The sequence below is a fragment of the Hypomesus nipponensis genome, chromosome 12 (genome assembly GCF_054491055.1).
Source record: "Hypomesus nipponensis isolate SF chromosome 12, ASM5449105v1, whole genome shotgun sequence".
NCBI lineage: Eukaryota > Metazoa > Chordata > Actinopteri > Osmeriformes > Osmeridae > Hypomesus > Hypomesus nipponensis.
This window is the reverse complement of record NC_140372.1, coordinates 12,648,422-12,668,800: the sequence shown is the minus strand read 5'-3', so window position 1 is coordinate 12,668,800 and position 20,379 is coordinate 12,648,422. Positions and strand designations below refer to the sequence as shown.

Genomic DNA, 20,379 nt, shown 5'->3' with positions numbered 1-20,379 from the left:
AGCTGGTTGTAGGGTTTGTGGAATTGTAAACACGAGTATTGCCAACAGGGACGTTGTAGAGTGACCTCTGGTGGACAAACTATGGTACACAAACACTCATAACATTGTTAAAGGGTCTTTTGGACGTTTTTTATTTAATATTCATTTATTGGCCATTATGAGCCTTGATTTTGTACCTTGTTTGTTTGTCTGTATTGTGAGGGCATAATAAAAAATTAACAAATAAAATATCTGCCATTATAAATGCCGATAGTTTGGAAAATGCCTAAAATCGACCGATAATATCGTCCTGCCGATAAATCGGTCAGGCTCTAGTTGAGATGAAGGTAGACAATTGATTGGATAAGGGACAGTGGGTTGGGCCAGCACTTACCCACTCCCCTTTCACCTTCAGGTAGAGGAAGGCAGGGGGAGAGAGGCAGGTGGAGTTAGTACTCTCTCTCTCTTTCTCACACACACACAGCTCAATGGTTTCAGTGTGTCTTACCATAACAATGTCTCCGGGAGTGATGGTGATTTCGTCGTGACTACGGGCATCAAAGGGGTAGAGAGCCCGGTAGAACACCACCTTCACCTGGTCCTGGTTGAAGCCACACACTGGAACCTTCTCTGTAGACACACACATACACATCTGTCACTATCTGTACACACACACCTGTATTCACCTGTATTTTCTCAATGCACGTGCACACAAGTGACTACGTGTGTGTGTGAGTGTGTGTGAGTGTGTGTGAGTATTACCTGCTGCGGGCCAGGGGCTGTGTGTGTGAGACAGCTGTTTCCCAGGGGGGTCAGTCTGCTGGAGGAACACCTGGCCACGCCCCTCCTCCTCCTCACTCACCCTCTTCAGCCAGGCCTGGGGATCTGGGGGGACTGGGCGCTGGGGGGCCACCCTGGCAGGGGCTGGGGGCTGGGGGGGCTTCATCTCGCCACGACAGAACCTCTTCAGCACGCGACAGCCTGGGGAGGGGAGGGATCAACACACACTTAAACACTCTCTATCTATCTATCTATCTATCTATCTATCTCTCTCTCTCTCACACACACACACACACACACTCTTACCTGCCCTCCTGCAGCTCGGCAGAAATCCTCTCAGGGGCGGGGTGTGTGTGTGTGAGCGAGTGTGTGTCTCCTTCCAGCTCACGGTGCTTCTGGCGCTGCTGCCTGCTATGGATCTCCCGCAGCTCCTGCAAAGCATCATGGGACACCGGAGGACAGGTAAGGGGGAGGCGTGGGGGTTGCCAGGGTAACAAAACAGGCACACAACCACAGTCACACCAAAGCCTATGCTCTCTGCAAGCACTGGTTGCCATGACAATACAGTCTTGGCTATGTTATCGAAGACAGTCTGTCAGCCCAGTTAAGGGTTTTGATTGGCTTGCGTGAGTGCAGTTCTGAGTTGTAATTGGCTTGCAGAGAGCATGGTATTGGGGGCAGGGTTCATGGGGGCGGAAACATTGACCATGAACCCCGGGTTAGAAAACGATTACAACACACCAAGGTTACCATGGTGACACACAGATGGAACAGGCAGCTGCAGATAACTCTACTGGTTAAGGCAGAGAGAAGGTACAGTTAAAGGCCACTCCTGATCAAAACTACAAGTCCCATAAACCTGGGGTCAGAGATTGGGCAGCTGTCCTTCCAGAACTGATAGGGGTCCAGCAGGACTACAACAATTCACTAGCTAATAGATATGCACACACACATGCACTCTCTCTCTCACACACACACACGTATCCAGAGTGCTAACTACAGCCCCTTGGACCAGGGAACAAACACACTACCTTCACAGAATCAACCAGGTAAAGCTTAATCAATTCCCTTCCAAATGGCTAAACTAGCTACCCCAGCAGAGGTTTAACAAGCCTAAAACAATAGCTAGCCCAGCAACATGGCAGCTAGCCTAATACCATAGCCATCCCAGAAACTTAGTAGCTAGCCAAATACATAACCAGCAACATGGTAACCTGCCAAGGGAAGCTAGCCCAACAACACAACAGCTAGCAGCACATTCAAAACATGCTAGTGCATGTCTTGTGTAGCTAGCCTTGCAACATTGCCTGAACATGCTATTGCTAGCCCAATGTAGCTATCCCAAGTACAACAGCGACATTGCCTGTACGTGTTAGTGCTAGCCCAGCTAGCTGGGCTCTGCTAGCCTCGGCGGGTTCTAGGAGCAGTGCCAGACAGAATACCACCAACAGGGTAGAATCTGTCTGTAGGCCGGGGAGGGGCAGCAAGGTAGCCCCTCCAAAGACAGCTGTGGGCGTGGCCGTGGGGCGTGTGGTTGGGGGGAGGGGGAAGCGGGGGAAAGAGCGGGAGGGGGGGGGGTTCCACCTGCAGGAGGGAGTGTGAACGCTGCAAGACGGCCAGCAGGCCAGAGACACAGTCCAGCAGAACAGCCTCCACTGACTCCTCCCACTGGAACACAGACAGGGGTCAGGGGTCAGGGGGCGGCCCTGACAGACCACAACCCTCTGCCCTGGCCACCTAGAGGCCAACACATGAGAAGAGATCTGTATGAATCTGACACACACACACACATACATACATCAAACACACACGCACACAGACTTGCACGCATGCACGCACACTGACACACACGAATGCACACGCGGGTGTGAGTGTGTCTGTTAGTGGTCACTCGGGTTATTCTCTGTGGGAGGGCGGGGGGAGTGCAGTTCTGCGTCAGTCCAGTGGGGGGCAGTACCTCCTCCTGCTGCAGCTGCTGGTGCAGGGCCTCTATCCTGGCAGCATGGGCCCCATAGAAGCCTGCCAGTGACTGGCACACACAGGGTCAGGGGTCAGGGATCAGCCAAGCCACAGATACCACAGGTCAGGGTGGCAGGGGGCAGGGCAGGGCAAGGGGCGGGGCAACAGAGTAGCAATGGTCAGATCCACAAAATATCAGAAAGAGAGTATTGCAGTGGTGAGGAGTGGAGTTGGACAGAGTCGCGATGAGAGCTTCCTGTCTACAGTGAGGTGGCAGGATGTTGGATCGCGCGCGTCTCTGAGCACGCTTCCGCGCACACACACACACACAAACCTCCAAGACAAACACTGATAAGGACAGACAGATGGACGGAAATGAGCGAATCTTCTTCAAACATGCGGGGTCTCCATAGCATCATGCTGATCTTGTCTGGGGGCTACCTGGAGGTCTGGGGGTGTGAGGGGCTGGAGGTCTGTGTGTGGTGGTGGGGCTGGAGGTGGGTGTGTGGTGGTGGGGATGGAGGTCTGTGTGTGGTGGTGGAGCTGGAGGTGGGTGTGTGGTGGTGGGGCTGGAGGTGGGTGTGTGGTGGTGGGGCTGGAGGTCTGTGTGTGGTGGTGGGGCTGGAGGTGGGTGTGTGGTGGTGGGGCTGGAGGTGGGTGTGTGGTGGTGGGGCTGGAGGTGGGTGTGTGGTGGTGGAGCTGGAGGTGGGTGTGTGGTGGTGGGGCTGGAGGTGGGTGTGTGGTGGTGGGGCTGGAGGTGGGTGTGTGGTGGTGGGGCTGGAGGTGGGTGTGTGGTGGTGGAGCTGGAGGTCTGTGTGTGGTGGTGGAGCTGGAGGTCTGTGTGTGGTGGTGGGGCTGGAGGTGGGTGTGTGGTGGTGGAGCTGGAGGTGGGTGTGTGGTGGTGGAGCTGGAGGTGGGTGTGTGGTGGTGGAGCTGGAGGTCTGTGTGTGGTGGTGGGGCTGGAGGTGGGTGTGTGGTGGTGGGGCTGGAGGTGGGTGTGTGGTGGTGGAGCTGGAGGTCTGTGTGTGGTGGTGGAGCTGGAGGTCTGTGTGTGGTGGTGGGGCTGGAGGTGGGTGTGTGGTGGTGGAGCTGGAGGTGGGTGTGTGGTGGTGGAGCTGGAGGTGGGTGTGTGGTGGTGGAGCTGGAGGTCTGTGTGTGGTGGTGGGGCTGGAGGTGGGTGTGTGGTGGTGGGGCTGGAGGTGGGTGTGTGGTGGTGGAGCTGGAGGTCTGTGTGTGGTGGTGGAGCTGGAGGTCTGTGTGTGGTGGTGGGGCTGGAGGTGGGTGTGTGGTGGTGGAGCTGGAGGTGGGTGTGTGGTGGTGGAGCTGGAGGTGGGTGTGTGGTGGTGGGGCTGGATTTGTGGTGGTGGGGCTGGAGGTCTGTGTGTGGTGGTGGAGCTGGAGGTGGGTGTGTGGTGGAGGGGCTGGAGGTCTGTGTGTGGTGGTGGGTCTGGAGGTCTGTGTGTGGTGGTGGGGCTGGTAAGTAGTCACCTTGAGCTGTGTGTTGAAGGCGTCTATCTCCAGGAGTTTAGAGCGAGTCTCTCTCCACTGAGTCCAGCTGTTCCTTCAGCTGCTGCCGGCTGCCCTCCTTCACCTCCACCGCCCTCTGGAGAGAGGACAGGGAGTCTCCTACACACACACACACACACACACACACACGCGCTCCAGTTAATAGTTTATAATGTGCGTATATTTCAGAGTGTCATTTTCAACACAAGTGATTCATACAAGGTCAAATATTAATTATTTGAACATCGCAAACGTGATTAACTGGAATTTATCAATTCAAATTGCCGTACCACAGAGATGGCGTAACAGTACAGCAATCGTGTGTAGCAGTGAAGCAATACTGTGTGCCTGTGTAGTTACAGTGTATACCAGTGTGTGTGTGTGTGTGTGAGCAGTACGCACGGTGCAGGCTGTTCTGCTGGACTTGTTTCAGCTGGTCGTTCAGACACTGTTTATCCGGGATCAGCCGGCCCAGCCACTGCTGAGAGTCCTGCAGAGCGACACCACCACGGTAAACACAGGCGTGGATACAGGCAGGGGATTAACACGGTTTACGCGTGTGCGTGCGTGCGCGTGTACCTGTAGCTGCTGCTGAAGGTGTGTGATCTCGGCGATGCGGACCTCCCTCGTCTTGTTGGTGTTCTCGATCTCCTGCCTCTGAGCCGACAGACGGAACCTGACGTCCTGTAGCTTGCCCTCCAGCTGGCTCCTCTTGTCACTCTGAACACACACACACATGCAGGGTCAACTCAATCACACTGTGTGTGTGTGTGTGTGTGTGGGGGGGGGGAGGGGGAAGCGTACCAGGGCCTCCAGCTCGAACTCGAGGGTCTTCTTGCGGGCCTTGAGCAGGACGATGTTCTCCTGCTCCCGGTTCCTCTGGGTGAGCAGCTCCTGCCGCCGGCTCCTCTCCCACTCCAGCTGCCGCTGCCGCTCCATCTCACGCTTCGCCGCCTGACACACACACACACACGTCGTCAGATTACGGCACGCGCGCGCGCTCCACCGGGTGCCCCCGCGCTTCCCCGCCCGCTCACCTCCCTCCTCTCGATCTCCCGGCGCCGCTCCTCCTCCCGCTGCCTCTCCGCCTCCCGCTGCCTCTCCAGCTGCCTCTCCAGCTCCTGCTGCCGCCGGCGCTCGTGCTCCAGCCGCTCGCGCTCCTTGCGCTCCTCCTCCTCGCGCTCCAGCGCCGCCAGGCGCTCCTGCTCCTTCCTCTGCAGCTCCAGCAGGGCCTGCCGCCGCTTCTCCAGCTCCAGGTTGCCGCGCTCAAAGTTCTCCCTCTTCTTGTCCTCAAACGTCACTGGGGGGGAGACGGGGAGACAGAGGGAAGGGAGAAGAGGATTCAGGGCGAGGGGTTCCACGGCGAGAGCCGTCAGGGGCGAGGGAGGGGCGGGCGGGCGGGCGGGGGGGGTCGTCGTGGCGGCCAGCCGGGCGTCGCCGGGTTACCTGGCAGCTTCTTGTCGGCGGTTTGCTCCTCCACCTCCTCCACCTCCTCCTGGACGCCGCGCTGCTCCGACTGCAGGCTGCTCAGGGACACGCCGCTGCCGCTGCGCACGCGCCTGGAAACAAACACACGCACGTAGACACACGGTTAGTCGTCAGGCTGTGGTACAGAGGAGGGGGCGGGGCGGGGCGGGGGGGTTATTACCTGAAGGTGGGGGGTATGTAGTCCGGGGGTAGAATCGGGGGCAGGGGTAGACCAGACATGGCCATGTCGATCAGGTGCATCGCCAGAATAAACTCCTCCGCCGTCAGCTTCCCATCCTGGTCGATGTCAGACAGGTTCCTACACACACACACACACACACACACGATAGGAGGCAGTCAGTTAGACAGGCAGGCAGGTTCGTTTGTCTTGTCCTGGCCGGGGTGTTGGTATTGAGGTCAGGGCCTCTCACCAGATGGAGGCTAGCTGGGTCTGGGGGAGGCTGGACTGCATCAGGATCGTCCTGGCCTGAGGACCTAAAGAAGCACACACAGAATGGTTTGATGTTCAATGTCTTTCGAAGCATGATATCACTGTGTGTGCGTGTGTGTGTGTGACTACCAGTGAGGTGTCCACACATCATCTTGTCGTGGCTGTTGAAGAGCTGTCGGTACTTTAGTCTGGAGGACGAAGGAACGGCCCAGTCTGCAAGAGGGGGGGCCACAGGAACACTGGGGGAGGGAGGGGGGGGGGGGTAGACTGTTAGAGGATGGACGTGTGTGTGTGCTTGTGTGTGTGTGTGTGTCTGTAGTGTGACAGACCTGGCTGTCTCAAAGGACTGTCCCTTCTGCAGCTTAACACTGGAGCGTCCGAACGACGAGCTCTTACCGAGGCCTGGGATAGAGAGAGAGAGAGAAAGAGAGACATAGAGATAGACAGAGAGAGGGAGACAGAGAGAGAGACAGACAGACAGACATAGAGAGCGAGAGAAAGAGAGAGAGAGAGAGAGAGAGAGAGAGAGAGAGAGGCAGATGAGACATCTCGACACACACATCCTACACCTCCACGGGCAAGCCCTGTTTTCATTGGTCCCTACCTGGGTGGGAGAAGCCCTGGATTGGCTGGATCATGGCAGGAGCCCCATTGGCCAGGGGGGGTCCAGGAGGGGGCACGGATGAGACCAGAGGGGGAGACATGCCCATACCAGGGAGGGGGGGCAGCGGCAGAGGGGGAACTGCTGGCAGGCCTGGCATCGGCCCCATAGGTGGCATCCCTGTGGGCAACACTACCGTCACCATGGAGACAACCAGGATAGCCCCACCAGCAGTAATACTGGATTCCCAATATTAAGAAATACGTAAAAAATACAAAACAAAACCACGTTGTTGGATGTCAGTGGTGTGTGTGTGGTGTCGTACCGAAGGGGGCCTGTGGGGGCGGGGCCAGGGGCAGGGCGGGCTGCTTCATGGAGGGGGGCAGGGTGGGGGGCAGGGGGTGACCCTGCAGCTTCAGCTTGATCAGCTTCATGGCGATGGAGAACTCCTGCATGTCCATCCTCCCATCACTGTTCATGTCAGCCAGAGCCCTGTGGGGGGGGGGGGGGGGGGAGGAGAGAGAGAGAGAGAGAGAGAGAGAGAGAGAGAGAGAGAGAGAGAGAGACAGAGAGAGACAGAGAGAGACAGAGAGAGAGAGACAGAGAGAGACAGAGGGAGGGCAAAACAGAGAGATAGAGGGAGAGGAAACTTAATTTATCTAGAAATAGGCAAAGGGGAACTTAGATAAAGAGAGAGTTGGAAGAGATATTGAGGGTGAAAAGGGGAACTGGAGTAAAGGTGGAGTGTCTCACCATATTTGGGCGAGGATGGGAGCGGGCAGACCTGACTGGAGGAAGAAATTCCTTGCCTGGTCGCCTAGGACACATAGTGAAACAGGATGTGACATCTTTCGGACTTCGAGCCCCACCCTTAACTGGTAAGACATGCAGTTTCACTTCTCCGCCGGGGCTGGAAATGAGGACGTGTAAGTGTGCAGGTGTGTGTGTATGTGTGTGTGTGTGTGAGTCAGTCAGATTACCAGTGATGTATCCTGCAGGGGTTGGGGTGAGGCTGTGGAACTGCTGGTCATGTTTGGATCTCTCATCCACCGAGATCGCCCAGGCATCCAGACTCCCTGGAGAACACACACACACAGGCTGGAGACACTGGGGTCTTATAGAGCATGCGCACGTATTCACGCACACACAGCCAGGCGCACACCCGCACACACACTTACCTCCGAAGGCTGTGGGAAACTGAGCCATGATTCAGTCAGTCAACTGCAGCTGAGCTGCAACACCTTGGGGAACACAGAGACTGGTGTTACACTGGTGTGTGTGTAAGTGTGTGTGAGTGTGTGTGTGTAAGTGTGTGTGAGTGTGTGAGAGAGAGGGTGTGCATCAGGTCATCTGGTAATGATCAGTTCTGGCCTCGTGCACCTCCAGCCTAGGGGCGAACAGAGAAGAGAAGAGAGAGAAAGAGGGAAAGAGAGAAAGAGAGCGAGAGACAGACAGAGAGAGAGAGAGACAGAGAGAGAGAGACAAAGAGACAGAGAGAGAGAGAGAGAGAGAGAGAGGAGGAGGTCCCCCCCAGCTGTGTAAATGTGAGTGGGAGGCCAGCCATCGTGTGTATGTGAGGGAGGTATTTTAATCAAGTCCAGATCCCAGGGTGGGTGGAGCCACATCATCGTCATGGATACACGTTTACAGCCCATAATTCCGTGCGGCAGGAAGCCATGCAACAGGAAAGCATAAATGGACTAATCAGAGAATATCATTCTCTGTACACACACACAGAAACACACACACACACACAGTGTGAGGAGACAGGAGAGACATGACTCACTCTCCCTTCTCTGGACTCATTCACATCACAGCTCCCTGCTGAAGCAAACACACACACATCTCGCTTTCCCTCACACACACTAAGACCCCCTGCACTCCTTCACACACACACTCAATACACCCTGCTCTCTCCCTCACACACACACACACACAATACATACTGCTCTCTCCCTCACACACACACTCAATACACCCTGCTCTCTCCCTCACAAACACAAACACACAATACACACTGTTCTCTCCCTCACACACACAATACACACTGTTCTCTCCCTCACACACACAATACACCCTGCTCTCTCCCTCACACACACAAACACACAATACACACTGTTCTCTCCCTCACACACACAATACACACTGCTCTCTCCCTCACACACACAATACACACTGCTCTCTCCCTCACACACACAATACACACTGCTCTCTCCCTCACACACACACTCAAGACACCCTGCACACACTCACGCCGGGTAACAGAGGGTCTGTTTTGTTCCTGTGACCTACTTAGTTCCTTCACACTTTGATGCTAATGAGACTCCTTCCCCTCCTCCTCCCCCCTCTCTCTCCTTCCCCTCCTCCTCCCCCCTCTCTCTCCTTCCCCTCCTCCTCCCCCCTCTCTCTCCTTCCCCTCCTCCTCCCCCCTCTCTCTCCTTCCCCTCCTCCTCCCCCCTCTCTCTCCTTCCCCTCCTCCTCCCCCCTCTCTCTCCTTCACCTCCTCCTCCCCCCTCTCTCTCCTTCACCTCCTCCTCCCCCTCTCTCCTTCTCCTCCTCCTCCTCCCCCCTCTCTCCATCTCCTCCTCCTCGCCCCTCTCTCTCTCTTTCTCCTTCCCTCTCTCTCCCCTTGTCCCCTGTCCGCCCCTACTTCTGCTCTCCTCTCCTCTGCCCCCTACCCACCCCTCCTCTCCTCTGCCCCCAACCCCCCCATCTCATCTCCTCTCTATTTCATGCACCACTTCTCTCTTTGTGTTGTTCCTAACCAAGCAGGGAGTATTGTCTGGTTCTGCATACCAGCCCTGGGAAAACCACACAAACACAAACACCTTGTCCTGGCATTTACTCAACAACCTTCACAGGCTATGCGGTTGATAACGAGAGCTGAAGTCGTTACGTCACATCGACGGCACTGACGGATGCCAGCTCTTCTGGTTCATTCTTTCTGTGGAGAGACTTTCTGAGCACTGACGCCTGAATGCTGTCTGTAGAACACATTGGTTCTGCTGAGCAAGCTGCTAGCCGGCATCCTAATCTCTTGTTTTTCTCTGTGGTAAAGACCTGTATTTCTCTATAATGGGACCGTTGCTACTACGGAGGGATCAAAATAAGACATGAAGGACTGATAGAGCAGTTAGATGGATAATGCAGGATCTAACTCTGCGCGTGTGTGTGTGTGTGTGTGTGTGTGTGTGTGAGTGTGTGTGTGTGTGTGAAAGAGTGTTGGATTAGGCAGTAAAAATGAGAAGCTAAAGGATGATGCTGCTCCAAAGTGTAGCTGTGTTTGTGTGGGACCTGGTAGCAGATGTGTGTGTGTGTGTGTGTCCCCTCCCCCCATAATCTTAGCTGCTGAGGGGACAAGGGGGTGGGCTATGTAGCTAGCCTCTAACCCTCTGAGTCTGACTGATATGATAAGCCTGTGTTCGGCAACACTCACACAAAAGCGATTTGATATGAGGAACAAGGGATCTGTATCTAAGTGTGTGCGAGAGTGGGGTGTGTGTGTGTGTGTGTGTTTGTGTGTAGTTTACAGTCCGGCAGGTCTTTTGGGGTCAACAGCACCGGGCTGTCATCTGGTAATAATAGTTTTCTACTTCACATGTCCATATCACCTCCACACACACACACACACTTACACACACACCAGCCTACAGTTAGTTTAAATCTACACCTCAAGTACCCAGCACCCCTGTCCTCTCCTTTCCCTCTCTCCTCTCCTACCTTTTTGTAGATGCAATGTCAACACAAGGTTGGCCTTGCCATGGTGACCCTGCAGGCTGGAACGCAACCATGACATTGACACTGCTGCATCCACACACACACACACACACACACACACGTCAGCCCGGTAAGCCTGGAATGAGGGTCAACTAAGAGGTTCACGTAGAAATGTAAAACAGATTATGAGGTGGGTTGGCGGGGACTGCGCATTCTCTTACTAAAGTATACACCACTGATACCCACTCCTCCTCCCCTCTCCTGCACACACAGCTGTCAAAACAGCGGCATCTCCTCTCTCCCCACACAGTTAACTTATTCACTATTTGTGGAACCTGCTTTAAGTTATCGTATACGGCATCGGACTTTACGGTTTGTCAGCTGCTAAGACTGTTGACATTAAATAGCGAGCCAACCAAGATATAATAGATGTCACCCAAGGTTGTATTTCAATCACTTACTCAAGCTTCCTGCAAGAAATGTTCTCTTAAGTCCAACCAGTCAGCATATCCTGGGTCTACCACGTTAGTTGACTAACTGACCACTATTGTCCGTCGACAGAATTCAACCTATAGTCAGCACCGCACCACCAGCCACAATCAATTAGTATACAGTAAATACAAACTGTGTATCTAGCTTATCAGTCCCCGCTACTACCATATTACGTTGACAAGTGGTAATACTTCACGTTAGTCAACCACCATGAATCGGTTTAGCTATGTTCCTTGCTAGCTCGATAGCAGATATTCCTAGTACTACCAGTTAATTGCTAGCATTCTTGACGCTGGTTTGCCTCAAACCAGCATCTATCATTGAACTATCATTGCGGCAAGATAATAAGATACCTTCACATGAGGTTGGTTGATTACGAAATAATGCACTGTAGATGAATGAAATGCATCTGCCTCGTTAACTAGCTACACAAGCCTATATCAGCTATCGCAAAGGGTGTTGATCGATCAGCAGTGAAACGCAGAGATTCCTGCCCGTCTTGTGTGTCAATCCCCCTCTGCCCTCCCCGACCGTCCTGGACCGCCACCACCAGCAGTCTAGCGACGCTAGCCGCGGATGATACGTAAGCTAGACAGCTACAAGACATTCTTTTACATTGTCCTCTATTTCACAGTTTCCTTACCTCATAGTTGTTTTTCCATGCTTTGATAAGTAATAATATATACTGCTGTGTGTTACAGAGCTCGTAAAATGGAGTAAATTGCCCAATGCTTGTCGATTTTCTGGAATATTTGTCCAGTAATTCCTGTCTCCCCTCCACCAAGGGCCTGCCGCTCGGCTACGCAAATTGGAAAATGGGGTAATAGCGCGAGATGTCGACTGTTGTGAGGCTGACCAGCATTAGCCAATCAGCTAACACGGTCGTGTGATGGATAGGATAGTGGGCAAATCATAAAACGTATGGAAGTGTAAAAAATCGTTCTATTGGCTTGAGACGAACCCCTATTTGTGATTGACAAGATTTTCGGTGAACATGATGACAGGAGTGGCAAAAAGACAGACACAAAATGACCAATCAACAATATCAGGCAACTCTCGCATAGAAGCAGTTCATCTAGGCTTTTCGGTATTTATGATATCCTACTCACATGATTTAAGCGAGTTACATGGCTATGTATCCGTTTGAGTTGAGTTTAGTGGGAAGATTGGCACTGGGAAGCTAGGTTAGCTGATCCGAGTCGCCTTTTCTTACCTATGATATTGCCCATTGTGCAGGGGTGTGTACTTGCCGGTTATCAGCGACAAGCTAGCATTGTTGGTAAACAGCTTCCCGAGAGTAAGCATCCATACAGGATCACAACAGCTCTGTCGCCATGAAGGGGCTGTACTGCAAACCGGGGCAGACCACCGCCGACCATACATTTATTATACAGGAAACGGTACGTTTCAGGTAACTTAGAGTATGACACCAAGAGCGTCTCTCGACTGTGTAGGTCTACACATGTAACGGCATTGTTCTTCATAGTTACTGTGGTGTGTGTGTGTCCTGCGGTCCTTTCTGACAGCCTGTACCCACCGTGCTGGACAGTCACCAAGTCAAGGTGCAGGTCAAAGCATGTGCACTCAGCCCCATAAATGTAAAGGTAGGTCATACATGTTATAGTTGTGTTGTAAGAATGTTTTAACGATGTACGGGTGGCGTGAATGTGGTTATTAATGATAAGAGATGCGTTGTAGTTGGTGGTATAACTGTATCATAGAGTAATAACAGCTCTCTCTGCCAGTTGATGGAGGAGATGATCATCCAGAGAGATGTGTGTCCGGTTGGCAGGGAGGTGGTGGGCATCATCCTTCAAGGTATCATCGTAACAGTTTCCACAGTAGCAATGTGATTAGCATCAGTCACCATAGTAACCATGTTGGTGTTTTTGCAGTGGGATCCAAGGTGACCTTTTTTCATCCAGGCGATGAGGTTGTGGGTGAGTCACAATGCTCGTTGTCATAAAACCAGTAGCGTTACTTGCGTTGAAACAGTGTTATGGTTACTGTGGTGACTAAGCAGAGTCTGGTTGCAGGGATCCTGCCATTGGACACGGACATGTCCGGTCTGAGTGAGGTTATTGTCATGGACGAGTATCATCTGGGTATGGATAACACACTCACAGCTGGTTTCCAGTGTGTGTTGACGGTGTGCTAAAGAGTGTGTGTGTGTGTGTGTGTGTTTGTCCTCCAGTGCAGAAGCCAGAGAAGGTGAGCTGGGTGGAGGCCGCGGGGGTCATACATGACGGTGTGCGAGCGTACACGGCTCTGCACACCTTCGCCCGCATGGCGGCCGGACACACCCTGCTGGTCCTGGATGCAGCCTCGGTGCGTAGCCATGGCAACCATCGCCAACGACACTCCTATCTGAGGCTGCACCTACGGGTGCCAGGCAGGCAGAGCTAGCTCTACCTCAGACGTCTGGGGTGTTCTAAACATGTGTGTTCTAAGCGTGTGTGTGTGTGTTCCAGGCATGTGGCGTTTTGGCAGTGCAGCTGGCCCACTCCCATGGTGTGAGAGTCCTGGCATCTGCCCACTCTGCTGAAGACCAGGCCTTCCTGGAGCAGCTCCGGCCCAGCGTGGGTGAGGAGGGGGCGGGGGCAGGGGTGAGGGTGGTCAGGCCTCCCTGGAGCAACTCTGCCCCAGTGTGAGCGAGGAAGGGGGAGGAGGGGGGATCCTATAAGTTACCCTCTAGTCTAACGATAAACCTAACTTTATAAGGTTATCAACCTAAAACCCCTTAGTAGCCCTATACCCTTGCTTACGCTAGTATTTTATCTTAACTCCCTGTCTCTGCTCTCCTCTGCCTCATCTTCTAGGGGTGCAGGAGTCACTCGTAGGTCAGTCTGTGTCAGTCTGTGTCTGTCTGCTGTCTACTTTGCCTACCTGCCTGTCTGTTTTGCCTGCCTATCTGTCTGTTTTGCTTGTCTGCCTGCCAGTCTACGTGATTTGAGTGTTTCCATGTGGAGCCAGGGTGAAAGGTGTGTGTGTGTGTGTCCAGGAAAGGTGATAGGTGTGTGTGTGTTTCCAGGGAGGGTGATAGGAGTGTGTGTGTTTGTGTGTCCAGCCAGGGTGATCGGAGTGTGGAACAGCCAGGTGGACTTGATCGAGGTGTGTATGGAGGAAACAGGAGGGCTGGGTGTCGACATCATCATCGATTCTGGAGGTAAACAACAGAGGCTAGCCTCCCTGTATCTGTGTGTGTGTGTGTGTGTGTGTGTGACTGTTGGTGGGTGGGTTATGATTTTGTGTCTCCTGTAGTACGGCTTCAGGAGGAGACAGATGCCAGGAGGCTCCTCCCACACAAACATGACATCATCACCCTGCTTGGGGTCGGAGGTCACTGGGTGACCTCAGAGGACAACCTGCAGGTAGACATGCATACACCCCGCCCCCCACACACCACACACACAATCACACCCCACTCATACACACCAACACCACATACACAATCTGTCCTCTCTCTCTCTCCCCAGCTTGACCCCCCCGACAGCCAAATGCTCTTCCTTAAGGCCGCCTCCCTCTCCTTCCTCAACCAGGAAGTGTGGACTTCCTCCAGCGCGCGCCAGGGTCGCTACCTTCGTATCCTTTAACCCCCCTCACCAATTACAGGCCAGCTTTCAGGTTCTGTCTATCTTGTTGAAAACTGTCCTCATGTCATTTGAAGCTGTTACCTTAGCGATTGGCTGTCCAATAGATATCATGAGGAACATTGTAGAGAAACTGTCCACTGGAACCCTCAGGTACTCGCCAACTCAAGCACAAGCAGATTTCAATATTTTATTGTAAAATACATGTCGCATATAAAACTACCTATGCTGGATGTAAGCTACACAACACCAAGTAAACTCTGTGTGTTTGTGTAGACCACAGTTGGAGGAGCCTGTCCCTTTGTATGAAGCTACTGTCTCCATGGAGATGGTTCAGCGTGGCCAGATGAGGAAGAGGCTAGTGGTTCAGCTGTGATGAGACTCCAAGTCCCATCAGTCCTCTGGGGGACAGACACTTCCTGGTTGTGTTTCAGTATTCCCTCATCTGTCATTTTTCCCCACATCCACATCAGCCAACATCTATATTTTGATTGACAGCAACAACCACCGTATTGGTGGCTAATAAAGTTTTTCCTTGTTTATATAAAATGTGTGGCGTCTGTTTGTTCAGGTGCCTGGTGTAAAAGCAGGCCCAGGCCAGATCTGAGATCTGTACCCACACAGTCTGAAGGAAGCAGGCACTGCAATCAGCCCTGATCAAGGACTGCATAGTTCTTCTCAAGGCCCATGTTTTTCAGGTTCATGGAGAGGACACTTGTGATTAGACAGGCAGCGATGATGTTGACCTATCAGGGACATCTATTTGCTTCACTCAGCCTGGCTGTGCGCCTGGAGCCTCCGCAACACATCTAAGGAACTACCCAGAATACCTTGCTCCTCTTGACGTAATTGAGCCACCACCTCCAACTGCTCCCTCAGAACCTGGTCACACTGCTCTCTCAGCCTGGAGATCTACACACACACACACACACACACACAGGACACAAATACAGTCAGAACGTGCTGTACGTTTACGGCCAGGGTCATCAGGGCAGCGCAGCCAGGGTTGTCAGGGGTACCTGGTCCAGGGTGGCGGTGGTGTCCTGCAGCAGCAGCTGGCAGGTGTGAGCAGCCATGAGGACGTTCAGCTGCTCCGTTTCCTCACTCACTGCTGCCCCCTGCAGGACGCTCTTCCACTGGGGGCTGGAGAACACACATCTCACACACATGCAGGCGCCACACACCTTTTCTGTCCAAAATCTCTGAATTAAAACTGGTATTTCTGTTTAGAATAATGTGTGTGTGTGTGTGTGTATGTGACAAGTCTTACTAGTGTTCGGGTCTCAGTGACAGTAGTCTTAGGACAGTCATTAGTCTCCAGGACGGCCCGTCAACGCCGAAGGTCAGATTTCTGATGGAGGGAGAGAGGAATGGTGAGGTCATCCTACACTATAGCGTAGCTTAGTGTACAGTTACTGAATGTCCTGTAAGGTTGAATAGCTTAGCATAGCATCAAGAAGCGTAGCTTAGTGTAACATTGTGTGTAGAACGGTGCAATGTGGCGTAGCTTAGCGTACATGCATTGACCAAGTTTTGCATCTTACTGTAGTAAGTCATGTTGTTTGAGGAAGAGCAACTTCTGTTCCAGCTGGCCTCTGCCTTCAGCACTAACACACTTTTGCAGGAGCCCTGGAATACACACATAGACACATGCAAACACACACACATACACCGTAATACACACCAGGATACATGCAAAGTAGAAGGAATAAGCTGAGGGTTGTTTGAGAGTAACCCAGGATAACTGCTGTTGCTTGGTGACCTTCCTCTCCCACCTTCCTCCACGTAAACCACTCCATGGGGGTTGTCGGGGGCGACAAAGCCATACTCCAGCAGCAGGCGCTGGTTGTCATGTGGACCGTAGCATATGAAGGCCTGTTGGAACTTGTGGCAGCCTTGAAGGCTGTGCACCTCATAACATTTGGACACCTCGTTGAAACACGCTTGCACCTACACAAACACACACAGCGTCTTTAGTTGCTCAACTTGTCTTCATTTGGTGCACATTTTGCCAGACCTGTGTGTCTCTGTCTGACCTGTGTGTCAGGGCGGTGGTTGAGGAGGTCTAGGTATGGCGCCAATGCATAGACATCTTCTTGTCTGGACAGGGAGTGGTTGTAAGGATGCTTCTTGTAGACAGTGCGGGTGTTGACGCTACACCAGGCCCAGAGCACAGCCTCCAGAGAGAACACCTCCTCCACACAGCCAACCAACAGGGGCTGCAAGGACCTTTACCAGACCAATCACAGTCAAGCACAGGCGGAACATTACCACCAGCAGCCAATCAAAAACAGTCAGTGTCCTTTCTCACCTGAAGAAGGCCAGTGAGGAGGCATGGAGCTCCTGGACTTCCTGTTTCTGCTGTAGGGCCCGCTCCCTCACTCCACTCGGCAGAAGGCTGATGACCTCATCAGAGAAGTAGGCGGGACATGTGTAGGAAGTGGGTAGGACTTTTATGTAGGGCATCCAATCGGCATCTTCTCCCAGGTGTCTCTCACATATGAGGAAGGTACACAGGGCCAGCAGAGGAGACACTGGCGGCTGCCACCTGACACACGCACACACACACAGCTGTCAATGGGCATTACTACATCTTTCTATGTGCTCTGAGTGTATTTCTTCATGTGCTGCGTGTATGCACCTATTGTTGTACTGTGTGTGTGTTTGTGTGTGTGTACTTATTAATGTACTGTGTGCGTACCTATGGTTGTGCTGTGTGTGTACCTATTGTTGTATTGTGTGTGTGTGTGTGTGTGTGTGTGTACCTCTTGATGTACTGCCCCAGGTAGCTTTTCAAAACTGTAGAAGTGGTCAGGAGACAAGACTCCGGTAAGGAGATGAGTAGTTCACCTGGCTGGACGCACACACACATAGCTGTTAGACATGGGAGACATCCCTACCTGCAGAGACCCATTTCCAATCCACACGCATGATGTACCCCCTCAACCAGCACGTACCCCCTCCCCCCTCCCCCCCAATCAGGACGCGCGATATGCACTTGTTTCGACCATAAATGGCCATTGTACAGTCTCGCGCTCGCTCTAAATACAAAATCCTCAAATTCCAGGAGATTGTATAGCATTTGCGGTTGTCCGGGAGCGGGAGACAACCGGAACTTCCGGGAGACTTGGGATGTCTGACATGGGAGACACACACACATAGCTGTTAGACATGGAAGACACACACACATAGCTGTTAGACATGGAAGACACACACACACAGCTGTTAGACATGGAAGACACACACACACAGCTGTTAGACATGGGAGACACACACACACACCCAGAGAGGGTTTAATGTTGTACTGACCTGGAGAGCCGTCAGGCTGAGCAGACCTCTCCCAGTATCTGATGGGAGAAGCAGGCCAGGGTCAAAAGGTTACAGAGCATGTAAACTACATGCTATACCACCCAATACTGCTGTAACTACCTGAATAGTGTAGGTAGTGTGTACTACCTAGGGGCACTAGGATGGATACTACCTGAGAAGTGTGCTGGGAGCAGCAGTCGTGAGCTGAAGCCTCGCTTCTGCAGCCACCTCCTCAGACACACAAACGGAGGCTCATGAGACAACGTCACTGTCACAAACGAAAACACACAAACACGTCTCAGACCTGACACACAGACAGACTTCCTTATTGTCCAGTAAGTTGAATGGTCAGTAAGCGATGGTAGGAAGACTACCTGACTGGACAGCTGCTACTCCCTCTCGTTTCCTTCTCTTCCTCCTCGCTCTCCTGCCGCTCCGCTGCGCCATCAGTCGTCACTGTGGCATGAATACATAGCTATAGTACGCATGTGAACGCGTATAGTTGCCTATAAATTATAACCTAGATATTCCATTACAAACTATGGATCACCAACAACACGCTGTTAGTAACTGGTCACATGGTGTGTTTGTTTTTCCGTGTCTGCGCATTGCTGCTACGGAAGCCTACATAGGAACAACGCCCGTGCAGATTCACACTGTCTGTGGTGCAGGCATTTGATCATAAACGTCACCTAAAGATCCATCTGAAAAGTAAGTTATGATTGATCTGTGTGTCAGATGTGTTTACAATAAATAACATTCTATATTAATAAAAATTGTACTGTAGCCTTTGGTATACAGTGCCACCTGTACCGTAGTTACCGTAGCCTGTATGTAGCCTGTGCTGTTGTATAGTTTGCTAATTTAGCTAGTTAGATAACTTTGCATCTGATGTATGTTCGGCTCACATAAACATTATTTTATTGTTAGCAGGCTAGCTAATATAAAATAACACTGGCCGACTAATGTTGTAATCTCTATCTCGAGCTAACCTGTTCGGTAACACTTGCAGAACGGGATATGCCCAGAGTTGCTCTCGTGACAGGATCCAACAAGGGGATCGGTGTCGCCATCGTAAAAGCGCTCTGCAAACAGTTCAATGGGGAAGTGTTTCTTAGCGCAAGAGATGTCGGCCGGGGGACAGCAGCTGTGGAGAGTTTGAAGGCGGAGGGTCTGAATCCGCTGTTCCAGCAACTTGACATTAACGACCACTCAAGCGTGTGCGCGGCCCGGGATTTCTTCCAGAAGGAGTACGGCGGTCTCGACGTCCTCGTGAACAACGCAGGAATCGCGTTTAAAAGTAACATCACTTCAACGTGAATTCTGCTGAACATGGCAGTATGTCGGCTATGGTATGTTGAGTCGAAGTGAACTTAAGCTGTGTGTGTGTGTCCACAGTGGCTGACACCACTCCGTTTGGTACCCAGGCCGAGGTCACCCTTCAGACCAACTTATTTGCCACCAGAGACATGTGTAATGAGTTCCTGCCCATCATCAAACCAGGAGGTAGACACACTCACATGAACACACACACTCACTTAACACAGTGCCCTGGTTCTGGAGGCTGGAGTCCAGGTCAGGGTTCATCAGTGTGTGTGTTTGTGTGTGTCAGGCAGGGTGGTGAACGTGTCCAGCGGTATGGGCTCCGTTGCTCTGGGCCGCTGTAGCCCCGCCCTCCAGGCCCGTTTCCGTAGTGCCGACATCACGGAGGAGGAGCTAGTGTCTCTGATGCAGCGCTTCGTGGACGAGGCGCAGGCGGGAAGCCACGCCCAGGGGGGCTGGCCCAACACGGCGTACGGCATCTCCAAGACCGGCCTTACAGTGAGTCAGCAAATGTACACACACGCACACATACCGCACCTCTGTGTAGGGGGGTCAGATGGCTGAGCGGTTATGGAATCGGGCTATTAATCAGAAGGTTGTCGGTTCGATTCCTGGCTGTGAACAAATGACCTCACCCTACTTGCCTCGGGGGGAATGTCCCTGTACTTACTGTAAGCCGCTCTGGATAAGAGCGTCTGCTAAATGACTAAATGTAATGTTGGTGACTGTAAGGTAGTCCACAGTAGATACAGTTGTGTGTATGTGTTAGGTGCTGTCAAGGATCCAGGCTCGTCGCCTCTCCCAGGAGAGACCAGGTGACCAGATCCTGCTGAACGCCTGCTGTCCAGGCTGGGTCCGAACCGACATGGCGGGACCCAACGCCACCAAGTCACCTGACGAAGGTGCCGTCACTCCCACCTACCTCGCTCTGCTGCCCGCCGGGGCCACACAACCCCACGGGGAGTTCCTGTCTGAGATGACCGTGCAGCCCTGGTGACCAGGAGGCCTGCTTGCTTCGTGTGTGTGTGTGTGTCTGAGTGTGTGTGTGTGTGAGAGAGAGCTTCCTTCCCGGCTTTAACCATGTCAGTCTTTCTGCCTGTAATCTTGATTTGTAATCTTGATTTGTAATCATGGACTCTGTGCTGTCAGTTGCCCTGTCTGTCCGAGCTGGATCACCAATAAAAAGCCTCTAGCCATGGAATTAA

At 52.7% G+C, this 20,379-nt stretch overlaps 4 protein-coding genes across 6 annotated transcripts in view; 2 read left to right on the top strand and 2 right to left on the bottom strand.

The window, feature by feature from the left end:
- itsn1 (intersectin 1 (SH3 domain protein)) overlaps window positions 1-11,755 on the bottom strand; it is a 22,727-nt gene extending 10,972 nt beyond the window's left edge. The window contains 22 exon segments of the mRNA XM_084668269.1: window positions 488-609; window positions 742-844; window positions 846-960; window positions 1,066-1,190; window positions 2,717-2,788; window positions 4,207-4,261; window positions 4,263-4,344; window positions 4,627-4,714; window positions 4,804-4,944; window positions 5,029-5,178; window positions 5,262-5,524; window positions 5,671-5,783; window positions 5,873-6,010; window positions 6,123-6,186; window positions 6,272-6,381; window positions 6,472-6,544; window positions 6,747-6,923; window positions 7,069-7,235; window positions 7,497-7,560; window positions 7,724-7,819; window positions 7,922-7,984; window positions 11,596-11,755. Coding sequence (XP_084524395.1) covers window positions 488-609; window positions 742-844; window positions 846-960; window positions 1,066-1,190; window positions 2,717-2,788; window positions 4,207-4,261; window positions 4,263-4,344; window positions 4,627-4,714; window positions 4,804-4,944; window positions 5,029-5,178; window positions 5,262-5,524; window positions 5,671-5,783; window positions 5,873-6,010; window positions 6,123-6,186; window positions 6,272-6,381; window positions 6,472-6,544; window positions 6,747-6,923; window positions 7,069-7,235; window positions 7,497-7,560; window positions 7,724-7,819; window positions 7,922-7,949 — 2,346 coding nt within the window. The 5' untranslated portion in view covers window positions 7,950-7,984; window positions 11,596-11,755.
- On the top strand, window positions 11,671-15,091 carry cryzl1 (crystallin, zeta (quinone reductase)-like 1). Of its 2 annotated transcripts, XM_084668265.1 has the most exons (14): window positions 11,671-12,039; window positions 12,189-12,352; window positions 12,479-12,556; window positions 12,698-12,770; window positions 12,848-12,892; window positions 12,989-13,057; window positions 13,147-13,280; window positions 13,424-13,535; window positions 13,772-13,792; window positions 14,020-14,118; window positions 14,214-14,323; window positions 14,429-14,534; window positions 14,650-14,695; window positions 14,819-15,091. In XM_084668265.1, the coding sequence occupies exons 2-14, from the start codon at window positions 12,287-12,289 to the stop codon at window positions 14,916-14,918; spliced, it is 1,059 nt and encodes a 352-aa protein (XP_084524391.1). In that variant the 5' UTR covers window positions 11,671-12,039; window positions 12,189-12,286; the 3' UTR covers window positions 14,919-15,091. The 2 variants fall into 2 exon arrangements, with proteins under 2 accessions (XP_084524391.1, XP_084524392.1); XM_084668266.1 differs by lacking the exon at window positions 13,772-13,792 and having other exon boundaries at window positions 11,673-12,352.
- setd4 (SET domain containing 4) lies at window positions 14,719-18,957 on the bottom strand. Of its 2 annotated transcripts, XM_084668264.1 has the most exons (12): window positions 18,844-18,957; window positions 18,226-18,307; window positions 18,024-18,119; window positions 17,852-17,889; window positions 17,308-17,396; window positions 16,854-17,090; window positions 16,579-16,771; window positions 16,318-16,492; window positions 16,087-16,171; window positions 15,813-15,893; window positions 15,562-15,685; window positions 14,719-15,454 (listed from the first exon to the last, which is right to left on the bottom strand). In XM_084668264.1, the coding sequence occupies exons 2-12, from the start codon at window positions 18,296-18,298 to the stop codon at window positions 15,311-15,313; spliced, it is 1,335 nt and encodes a 444-aa protein (XP_084524390.1). In that variant the 5' UTR covers window positions 18,299-18,307; window positions 18,844-18,957; the 3' UTR covers window positions 14,719-15,310. The 2 variants fall into 2 exon arrangements, with proteins under 2 accessions (XP_084524390.1, XP_084524389.1); XM_084668263.1 differs by lacking the exon at window positions 18,844-18,957 and having other exon boundaries at window positions 18,226-18,436.
- On the top strand, window positions 18,439-20,379 carry cbr1 (carbonyl reductase 1). The gene is made up of 5 exons (XM_084668268.1): window positions 18,439-18,562; window positions 18,864-19,151; window positions 19,250-19,357; window positions 19,464-19,672; window positions 19,944-20,379. Exons 2-5 carry the CDS (start codon window positions 18,872-18,874, stop codon window positions 20,169-20,171), a joined length of 825 nt encoding a protein of 274 aa, XP_084524394.1. The 5' UTR covers window positions 18,439-18,562; window positions 18,864-18,871; the 3' UTR covers window positions 20,172-20,379.

Excerpts from the sequence above, each read along its gene's own strand:
- cbr1 (XM_084668268.1), top strand. The coding sequence starts at position 18,872 with ATGCCCAGAGTTGCTCTCGTGACAGGATCCAACAAGGGGATCGGTGTC. Across the intron at positions 19,358-19,463 it reads GCCCATCATCAAACCAGGAG|GCAGGGTGGTGAACGTGTCC; the intron begins GTAGACACACTC and ends TGTGTGTGTCAG. Across the intron at positions 19,673-19,943 it reads TCTCCAAGACCGGCCTTACA|GTGCTGTCAAGGATCCAGGC; the intron begins GTGAGTCAGCAA and ends TGTATGTGTTAG.
- setd4 (XM_084668264.1), bottom strand. The coding sequence starts at position 18,298 with ATGGCGCAGCGGAGCGGCAGGAGAGCGAGGAGGAAGAGAAGGAAACGA. Across the intron at positions 17,397-17,851 it reads TCAGCCTGACGGCTCTCCAG|CCAGGTGAACTACTCATCTC; the intron begins GTCAGTACAACA and ends GTGTGCGTCCAG. Across the intron at positions 16,493-16,578 it reads ACCACCGCCCTGACACACAG|GTGCAAGCGTGTTTCAACGA; the intron begins GTCAGACAGAGA and ends GTGTTTGTGTAG.
- cryzl1 (XM_084668265.1), top strand. The coding sequence starts at position 12,287 with ATGAAGGGGCTGTACTGCAAACCGGGGCAGACCACCGCCGACCATACA. Across the intron at positions 12,771-12,847 it reads GGTGGGCATCATCCTTCAAG|TGGGATCCAAGGTGACCTTT; the intron begins GTATCATCGTAA and ends GTGTTTTTGCAG. Across the intron at positions 12,893-12,988 it reads TCCAGGCGATGAGGTTGTGG|GGATCCTGCCATTGGACACG; the intron begins GTGAGTCACAAT and ends GTCTGGTTGCAG.